The 10,639-nt window shown below is 34.5% G+C and overlaps 1 protein-coding gene across 1 annotated transcript; it reads left to right on the plus strand.

Annotated features, from left to right (window-relative positions):
• The first annotated feature begins 514 nt into the window (after nucleotides 1-514).
• Dora (zinc finger SWIM domain-containing dorado) lies at nucleotides 515-6,856 on the plus strand. Its single transcript, XM_018518911.1, has 17 exons — nucleotides 515-907; nucleotides 990-1,238; nucleotides 1,330-1,620; nucleotides 1,711-2,322; nucleotides 2,404-2,580; nucleotides 2,659-2,845; nucleotides 2,974-3,127; nucleotides 3,255-3,411; nucleotides 3,481-3,674; nucleotides 3,749-4,241; nucleotides 4,310-4,438; nucleotides 4,521-4,731; nucleotides 4,802-5,088; nucleotides 5,159-5,263; nucleotides 5,352-5,713; nucleotides 5,807-5,956; nucleotides 6,043-6,856. The coding sequence occupies exons 1-17, from the start codon at nucleotides 572-574 to the stop codon at nucleotides 6,107-6,109; spliced, it is 4,161 nt and encodes a 1,386-aa protein (XP_018374413.1). The 5' UTR covers nucleotides 515-571; the 3' UTR covers nucleotides 6,110-6,856.
• Nucleotides 6,857-10,639: the final 3,783 nt, after the last annotated feature.

Genomic DNA, 10,639 nt, shown 5'->3' on the forward strand with positions numbered 1-10,639 from the left:
TGTCCCCTTAGTCCTTTATTCAGTCCTTTCTCTTGATTGATGTGAAAGGGCAGATTATTTTAATGTTACGCAATGTTCTTTCAGCCAACGCAAGTATGTCTGAGGGCGCCAGTTAGTGAATCCCTGTCACGATTACATCGGGAACAACTGCAGAAGTTCGCTCAATATCTCATCAGTGAATTACCTCAGCAGATTTTACCCACAGCCCAGCGACTCCTTGACGAATTACTCTCAACACAGCCAAGTGCTATTAACAGTTATTGCGGAGCTCCCGATCCAACCGCCGGAGCATCCGCTTACGATCAAACCTCTTGGTACTTAGATGAGAAGACGTTACACGATAACATCAAGAAAATTCTCATCAAATTTTGCGTGCCGGCTCCCATAGTCTTCAGGTGAACAGCAGCGCTCTAATAGACCAGCTGGCGCCTTCGTCGCGATAATCATTTAACATAATTCATTCCGCAATATCCTTTTCAGCGATGTTAATTATTTGAGCACCACCGCACCTCCAGCCGCTTCCGAATGGGCATCATTGCTGCGACCATTGAGAGGTCGCGAGCCAGAGGGAATGTGGAATCTCCTTTCCATCGTGCGCGAAATGTTCAAGAGAAATGACCGTAACGCCATTCCTCTGCTGGAAATCATCACGGAAGAGTGCATGGCATGCGAGCAGATTCTTGTTTGGTGGTTCAACACTAAAGTCGCCTTACTGAACGGCACCGGATATGGCAGCAAGCATAATATGAACAGCAACGTGCACGCTTCTCAGCACGCGTGCTCGTCCTTATGCGATGAGATTGTAGTTCTCTGGCGATTGGCCGCGTTAAATCCTGGTCTATCGCCATCAGAGCGTGAAATGTTGCATGCTCAATTTATGGCTTGGCATTTGAAGATCATAGACAAAGTGAGCATCGCATACCTCACCTTCCTTTTTCTTCTTCCTTTGACAAAGTTAAGTTTATAACGACTTTAATTGCGTGTTTCAGGTTGCTAAGTGTCGTGGCAGTTCCGTACCGCACAACTCGCACAATAGAAGTAACAGTTCACAGAAAGATTCCCTGAAACATGATCTCGCAGTCTTTACCGGATTCAAGTCAGCGCTCGAAGCTTGTTATCTTGATTGGGATGAATATATCTTACCGGGAATTACATATACCGCCGAGAATAATCCTATGTACCACTGTCCCTTTACGTGTTTTCGGCATGCCGGAGATACAAGGACGGAGGTAAATCAGGTTAGTAAGCTGCTTTTGCAATGGTTTATAATGATTCATTACCATATTTCATTAAGGAAATGTTAAGGAATGATAAACGCGTATTTTTTAGGTAAATTCTAGTTCAGCGGTATTGAATTATCAACCACCAATGTCGCATCATCACGGTCGACGGTCGTTGAATGTTGGTCTCGTCGAGTTCAGCTACTTAGACAGACGACGGTTGAATCCGCGTGAATTCCCATTGTGTTCGAGAAGTGGAGGTGGCGATGGAAATCGTAGCAGCGTTAGCTCCGAAGGTTTCTGTGAGAATGACACCGACATTCCTGATATATCTGAGTCTCAGGTTGTTCTTAGACAAGGTTGTGCTCAACTAAATAATTGCGGCGATACCGATTCGCAGGTCATTATTTTTTCATTTGCACTCGAGTTTATTACATTAGTATTAGTTCCATATTTCTTAAAATTACATTATGACAATGCATTATTGTAGGAAGGGGCTGGTAGCGAGTCATCTTCCAACAGTAACGTTAGTATGAAGAACGCTCAAGGCTCGGACAAGCATCGCTCAAACGCCTCGTCCGAGACACATAGTGATAGTAGTGATAGTAGTAATAACAAACCTGCCTGCGAGAACGCGAAGTGCAGTAGGACGAATATTGCGGAGTGCCGTGATAAATTGCGTGTTGTGCCCAAAGGGGTCAGTGGTAAGAACGAACAAGAATCCGATCAAGAAAAGGAAGCTGGGAGGCCATTCAAGGATGAAAGCTCCTCATCTAGTAGTGACAGTCCTTCTGGTGATGAGTACAATGTTTACTATTACGATCCAAAAGCTGTGACCAATAATAGTAGCCTGCCGAATAAATATGCTAAAAGCAATATACATACCGCTACTACTCAAGATGCCAGTGTAGTTCTAAATAATTTAAAGAAAACGGAAGATCCATGGGACATTTTATTCGCGCGGGCAGAGGGACTTTATGCTCATGGTCATACGAGAGAAGCATGTATTATTGGAGTACAGCTAGCTGAGGAACTTTTGGCTAATCCCCCCGATCTTGTAATCGAAGGACCGCCAGTGCCAGTTAAGAACAAACGGAAGAGGGTATGTTCTTTTAAAGATAGAAATTATTCGCTAGATTAAAATAAATATTATGCTAAAGAAATGTTTAACTCGACGTTATAGCAACATGTAAATCCAGCATCTCATCAAGTAACGTGTCTTGCATCGGCAACTTTAGCAAAATGTGGATTCCTATGCACAGTACTTGCTGAGAATCCAGAATATCATAATTTGGCATTTCGCGTGGGTCTTTTTGGTTTGGAAATGGCTAGGCCACCGGCTAACACAAAGCCTTTGGAAGTAAGACTAAACGAAACAATGAAACAAATTTTGTTTTATGTCGTTCGTGAAATTAATGATTATTTTTAATTTAACTAGGTTAAATTGGCTCATCAAGAAAGCGAATTGGTAGTTTTGCTAAAAAGAATTCCCTTGGGACCGACTGAATTAGCTATGATAAAACAAAGAGCCGAACAATTGAGAGATGGAGTTATGAGATCAAGAGGACATGCGCTTTTACCCATCATGTTGGCTAGTTTTATTTATGATGCGCTCGATGTACCAAGTATGAAATATTCTCTTAATATGTATCTTAAATATTTTATTTTATACATTTTATTCTTCCGTGAATAAATATCTAATCGAATCATATTTATATTTATATGGAAAAGAAAATATTTCTTTGTCAAACAGAGAATAGAAATATAAAATATTTCACAGGAGTGAAACTACCTGCAGAAATTGATCCAAATCTTGGATTTGATGCCGCCGTGGCTGTCTTGGGATTGAAGGCGAACGTAAGTGAAGCAGATCATCCACTTCTTTGTGAGGGAACTCGCAGGCAAAGGTAACATTTATCATATGTATATAATATTCATATATTATATATTATATATGTGTATGTGTTCACGTGTATATATTAACATATAATATTAATATTAATAACAGCATGTACTAATTTTTTTTATTTTCAGAGGAGATTTAGCTATTACTTTACTCGTACATTACAAAGATGATCCGGTAAAATTGGCTAGAATAATGGACAAGTTACTGGATCGAGATGTTCATCAACTTATCAAATCACCTATTCTTAGTAGTTATTATACTGCTAATCCTCCCACAAAGAGTGAAGTAAGAATCTAAGATATTTTGCGATATTAGGTACTACAAAATTTACACATAACGTTTTCTGAATTTTAGATGGCACGATTTGTTCACGATGAAGAACGTTCATCTCCTTTAGCTGGGACTGATAATGGTGGTGAAAACATTATTGGCGCTAACAGTAGACCTCATAGTAGTACGAGTGCAGAATTAGACAGTGGTATAAGTGCATTACCTATACAACCGCAAATTGTGCAGCTACCGGTGCCTATTAGAACTAAAGAAACACGGTACGTTTTTAGAAAATACGCAATATAACATATATTATGTGCAGCAATTTATATTTTTTGTTTTGGTCGTTTAGGTATAAGAGCAAAAGGCTATATCCATCTATTCCCAATCAACCGTCAGAAGCAAGCGCACACTTCATGTGCGAATTGGCAAAGACAGTCTTATCGAAGGCTGGTGGTACCAGTTCTACTTCATTATTCACTCAACCATCAACTAGTCAAAATCATCATGGTCCCCATAGAGCACTTCATATGTGTGCTTTTCAACTCGGATTATATGCCCTCGGTCTCCATAATTGCGTTAGTCCGAATTGGCTCAGTCGTACATACTCAAGCCATGTGTCCTGGATAACTGGCCAAGCAATGGAAATTGGAGCTCCAGCAATTTGGTTCCTTATTGACAGTTGGGAAGGACATTTGACTCCGCCTGAAGCTGTCAGTATAGCTGATAAGTCTTCAAGAGGTAGCGATCCAAATATGGTTAGGGCAGCAGCGGAACTTGCTTTATCTTGCCTACCGCACGCGCATGCTCTTAACCCTAATGAAATTCAGAGAGCTATATCTCAGGTATGTATAATATAATCAGATATACTATGTATAAACAAATAATCATTAAATCTTTTATTTTCTTACAGTGCAAGGAACAGAGCGAGGCTATGTTGGAGAAAGCTTGTATCACTGTAGAGAATACTGCAAAAGGAGGCGGTGTTTATCCAGAGGTGCTATTCCAGGTGGCAAAATATTGGTACGAGTTATATCTTCGGGTAAGTTTGAATAAAATAAATCGTTACTTGGTAATGTGAGTCAATTAATTTAATAAATATTTCTTTGTATTTTTGTTTTTAGCAAACTCCCGGTGGAGATCAGCAGGATGAGATTTCTCATGATCCTCTACAATTAGATCTCAATGGAGTATTACTAGTTGATCCAGGACCTTCTGTGGATCTGTCAAATACTCAAATGATGCCTGGTCCGGCGCAGACAGTTGTCGTTACCAGTACGCAACCACCTCCTCAACATTATACTCATCCAACGATTACAACTTTGGCGCCTTTAGGTAAACTTGTGATTCTTTTTTTCTTAGAATTATTATTAAATTTTTTAAATATTATCTTATAATGTTCCAGGTGTTGGCATGCCGTATGCTGTGGGCCCATATAGCTTTGTACATCCTCATCATTCTATTGCGACATTCAGCGGTCCGATGCCTTCGCATAGAGTCACTTTACCACCCGCACCACATATGCAAATGTATCATCCATTTCCACATCATCCTGGACATCCTCAACATCCACCACATCCACATCATCCATCTCCGCCCGCTCCACCTCCACCTGGACCGTATTACACACCGCAACCTCCTCCACCCACACCGGGAACGCGCCATTTATACACGATGCAACAACCTATACCAGTAAGCATTATTCTACTGCTTATTTTTAATCTCAATATGTACTATAAATATAATTTTTTATTTTATTCAGGTCCAGGCAGGAGTAGCGGGTCCTCTTCCTGGACAAAACAGCTTACCTGGACCCACGTTAGTTCAGACGCAATCTATGATATCAACTGTGAGAGCTCAACCTCCGGTAATTTCTAATAATAATACAGTACATATGTATAATAATGTAATGTATTTAACCTTAGATAAAAATACTTAATTTTTTTTCGCCCCAGGTTCATAGGCAAAGTCAGACATTTAATCAACAACGGACTCTCGTTTCTGCATACCGTGTAGGTATGCTTGCGTTAGAAACTTTGGCTCGCAGAGTGCATGATGATCGGCCTCAAGCCAAATACGCACGAAATCCACCCTATGGAGAGGATGTTAAATTCTTGCTGAGAGTTGCGAAACGACTTGGCTCACATTATATGCATCAGTTGTGTATCTGTGCTGTAAATAGCATTGTGAGTCCTTTTGTCCTTCATCATGTTGCTTTGGAAGCAGCTCAATATCTTGCTAGAAACAATCCGGCGCTCATCATACAGCACTTGAGGTCTGCCTTATTGGCTCCGCTAGTGCACAAATGCCAACAGATGTTAGTATTACTTTTTATGGTATAAAAAGAAATAAAAGATAATTACAAATCTCGAGTCAGTGTCAAATAATAACTTATGCATTTTGATTTTAGGTATATTCAGTGTATGCATCAAAAATTGTATCATTTAACAGCTACTGATTATGAAGAATTTGCCAATATTGTTTGTGCAGCAAGAGCTGCTTTTCAAATCAATCCTGAAGGAAATACTCAATTCAAGGAATGGTTACAATCCATCAAAAGGTAAATCCAAATACACCAGATTTTATAACGTTTAGGTGTACATGAATAAAGCTATAAGAAATTAACGATATTCTTTTTATATACAGATCTCAGTCTTGTAATAAGGATCTGTGGGCGCAGATCAACACGGCGTTACAACAGACCGGCAAATGACACAGGACGGAGCCAGGCGTGACGTGGCTCACTTCCCTTCCTCCTCACTCTCAACCATCCCTGCCGCCTCCACCACCGACAACAACTCTCGTATTACAGCATCAACATCCCTGTCACCCCCATCCACAGAGCGTCGTATGCGTTCACGGGCTGGCTACAGTCAATAAGCTCGCTTGGGATAAAATCTCTATACCATGCATTATTGAGGAACCAGCGGCACATCAATTACCGCCACCTCCTCAACACCAAATAACCGGGCTACCGGGACCATCTGCATGGCAAGAACCAATCGACAGCCGTGGTTCTCAGGGGATTAATAACAGAGACGAGCGAGATTTATCTCAAGTTTAGTTAATATATCTAGAAACGCGTGAGTAGTTGATGACGATTAAGATGATCAATTAAAGAAGATATATGAATTCAGATAGGTTTAATATGAATAAGTGAAAACTGCTTAATGAAACTGCTAAGTATAAGTTTGTGTGTTAAATTTTACTTATATGCATCATTGCTCGCATGGTAAGATTTACATAGAAATGAAACATTCAGTGCGCTGATTTATATAAGAATCATCTGCATAAAGTGTGTGTGATATATGTATATTATACTAACGGCCATGAATCAAAATTCATGTTCTGATTTTGAGTCATATCGGATGTGCGAGCGAGTCATAAAGTACGCGTAATATTTCTTTCTATTAAGATAAATTAATTCCGGGTAAATAAAAATAAGCTTAATAAATTTAGAAGATCCGCTTTTTATATTTTCGTTTTTCTTATGGATAAATGCAGTATATGATTGCCATTATTTTTTTAAACTAAATATATTATATATATATATATATATATAATATATATAATTAAATTTGTTGAAAAAATGTTGCTTTTAATTTAATTTATTATTATATCTGAACTTGATACTACTAATTAATACCAATAAAATATTCATAGATTGAATATTATTTATATATGTATATACATATGTATATACTAAGTGTGAAAAGAACATATATATAAATAATACAAATAAACGAAAAGAGCTTTATATGCCTAATAATATTTTTACATACATTTTTTTTATATACATCTTTTAGTTCATGTAAACTACGCACTGATTATATGTCAATCTTAAAATAGTTTCGAAGCTGAAATAGTAGTATCACAAATTAAATTTATAATAATTAAAAAATTGTCGATTATCTTAATTATTCAACAATTTAATAATGATGATGCTAAGAAATATTTTAAGCTATTGCAAAGAATTGTATTGCGAAAAATGTTATCCGAAGTAGGGTGACATTATTGAACTTTGATCGAATAAGGCTCTTTTCCTTATTTGTACTTTTCGCTTATTTATAATTTACACATATACAATATAAATAGTTATATATATGTATGTATGTATACATACTTGTATAACAATTATATTAACATATGTTATAAATATTTATAAAACATTTAATTGTTAAAATATTTATAAATGTATAAAATATTATATATTCTTATATATTACGCTGATTAATATTTACATAAAAATTTTAGAATTTTCTTATAATAATTAAGTACAAAATGCTGATTTTATATTATGATGAATATAAAGTCAGTATTTTATTAAAAATTATTGTGCAAAATAATTTGCTTAGCAATAATGCATTCTATATAGTATATATGATATTCAGAAATGTTATAATGGAACTATTTGATAACTATTATAAATTATTGCTTGCTACTAATAAGATATACATAGAAATGATGAAGCATTGAGTGCACTGATCTATGGAAGTGTTTGCATAAAATGACATACGAATTACTATTTAAAGTTTATGTTTCGATTTTAAATCATCATATTACTTAAATACTTTTTAATATTATTAACGCAATATTATAAAACGCAAATTCTATTCTGTACATATATTCGTGAAATTCATAAAGTTATCTTGTTTCCTAAGCATTTATCAAAGTAAATAATTATGAGAATCATCATAAATAATAAATCTCATAAAATTATTGCGTGTAAAACAGAAAAAGGAAAAGAATATTAGTTTACAAAAAACTTCATAATTCTTAATAAATAATATTCCATTAATTTATAATATAATACAATTTAGTTATATAATTTGAAAGGTAAATATTGAGTAATGAGATTTTATTGACGACGTAAATTAAGTTCAGTTAGTTTAAGTGTCATACAAGACGATTATAAAATACTTTTCTGTGGGATTTTTTGTCGATTTGCAATTTCCAATTGCATTAAAAAAAAAATTTCTATCATAATTTTAGAAATATGTGAGATCCACGTACGTTTTCCTTAACAATCTTAATTTTAATACCTTTAACTACATATACCATTTCATGTACATAAATGTAGGTAATAGAATTCCAAAATTTTAATATATTTTGATTTATTTTCTGTGAATTATACGAGCCATATAAAAGTGAAACTGTCAAATGCATGCTAAAAGCATTCAATCTATATAGTAATATATAGAGACATATGTATAGAGAAAAAAGATATCAAAATTAAGATTGTGTTCTTTATTATTATACGGAATCATTTCGCAAACGTGTCTTTTTATATAAAGTGATATATTTTTATTTTACGATTATATATGAAAACATGAATTTTGCAATGGAATATGTAAAGTTTAATTATGATAGAAACAATTAGTTTATTTATATATGCTCTCTTCCATAAAATGATATATTCTTCATTTTAATGTACGAAAAAATATATATTAATATATAAAAATTTCTTATATATAAGAAATTTTTATCACTCATTTGGCAAATAGCGAATAAAAGAATTGATAAACTTTGAAGCACATGGCCAATGACATAAACAATTAGCTGATTTACAAAAGCATAAAGGGACACATTTTGCATTTTATGTCATTTTATTTCATTTTAACGTTCGAATATTGAATGATATAAGAAATAAAATATATAAATTATACAAATTTAAAAAATGTGAATCCAAGTTACGACGCTGAAAGTAATTAGATAACTAATCTACGAAAGCATCTTTTGCATAAAGTAACACATTTTTCGCGCGATGTTGACCCGCGAAGAAATATACAGAATGATGAAAATCGTACAGTCAGTTTCAATTTAACAATAAGAAAGATTAGCTGATCTATAAAAGCATGTTTTATATAAATTAACACATTTTTCGTCCTACTGTAACGCACGAAGAAATATGTAGAGTGATGTATTTTTTCTGGTTTTGAATTTTAATGAAAAAAACTGTTTAACTGATCTACAAAAGCATCTTTTGCATAAAGTGACACATTTTTCGCGCTATGTTGACCCGCGAAGAAATATACAGAATGATGAAAATCGTACAGTCAGTTCCAATTTAACAATAAGAAAGATTAGCTGATCTATAAAAGCATCTTTTGTGTATAAAGTAACACATTTTGCATCCTACTGTAACGCACGAAGAAATATGTAGAGTGATGTATTAACTCATTCCTTTGAATTTTAATGAAAAAAACTGTTTAACTGATCTACAAAAGCATCTTTTGCATAAAGTGACACATTTTTCGCGCTATGTTGACCCACGAAGAAATATACAGAATGATGAAAATCGTACAGTCAGTTCCAATTTATCAATAAGAAAGATTAGTTGATATCTAAAAGCATCTTTTGTGTATATAGTAACACATTTTACATCCTACTTTAACGCACGAAGAAATATGTAGAGTGATGTATTATGGAGTTTCTTTGAATTTTAATGAAAAAACTGTTTAACTGATCTACAAAAGCATCTTTTGCATAAAGTGACACATTTTTCGCGCTATGTTGACCCGCGAAGAAATATACAGAATGATGAAAATCGTACAGTCAGTTTCAATTTAACAATAAGAAAGGTTAGCTGATCTATAAAAGCATCTTTTGTGTATAAAGTAACACATTTTTCGTCCTACTGTTACGCACGAAGAAATATGTAGAGTGATGTATTACGACTTCCTTTTGAATTTTAATGAAAAAAACCGTTTAACTGATCTACAAAAGCATCTTTTGCATAAAGTAACACATTTTTCGCGCTATATTGACCCGCGAAGAAATATACAGAATGATGAAAATCGTACAGTCAGTTTCAATTTAACAATAAGAAAGGTTAGCTGATCTATAAAAGCATGTTTTGTATAAATTAACACATTTTTCGTCCTACTGTAACGCACGAAGAAATATGTAGAGTGATGTATTAACTTATTCCTTTGAATTTTAATGAAAAAAACTGTTTAACTGATCTACAAAAGCATCTTTTGCATAAAGTGAAACATTTTTCGCGCTATGTTGACCCGCGAAGAAATATACAGAATGATGAAAATCGTACAATCAATTTCAATTTAACAATAATAAAGATTAGCTGATCTATAAAAACATCTTTTGTGTATAAAGTAACACATTTTTCGTCCTACTGTAACACACGAAGAAATATGTAGAGTGATGTATTACGTTTCCCATTTGAATTTTAATGAAAAAAACTATTTAATTGATTTACAAAAGCATCTTTTGCATAAAGTGT

The sequence above is a fragment of the Trachymyrmex cornetzi genome, unplaced genomic scaffold, assembly GCF_001594075.2.
Source record: "Trachymyrmex cornetzi isolate Tcor2-1 unplaced genomic scaffold, Tcor1.1 scaffold797, whole genome shotgun sequence".
NCBI classification, from domain to species: domain Eukaryota; kingdom Metazoa; phylum Arthropoda; class Insecta; order Hymenoptera; family Formicidae; genus Trachymyrmex; species Trachymyrmex cornetzi.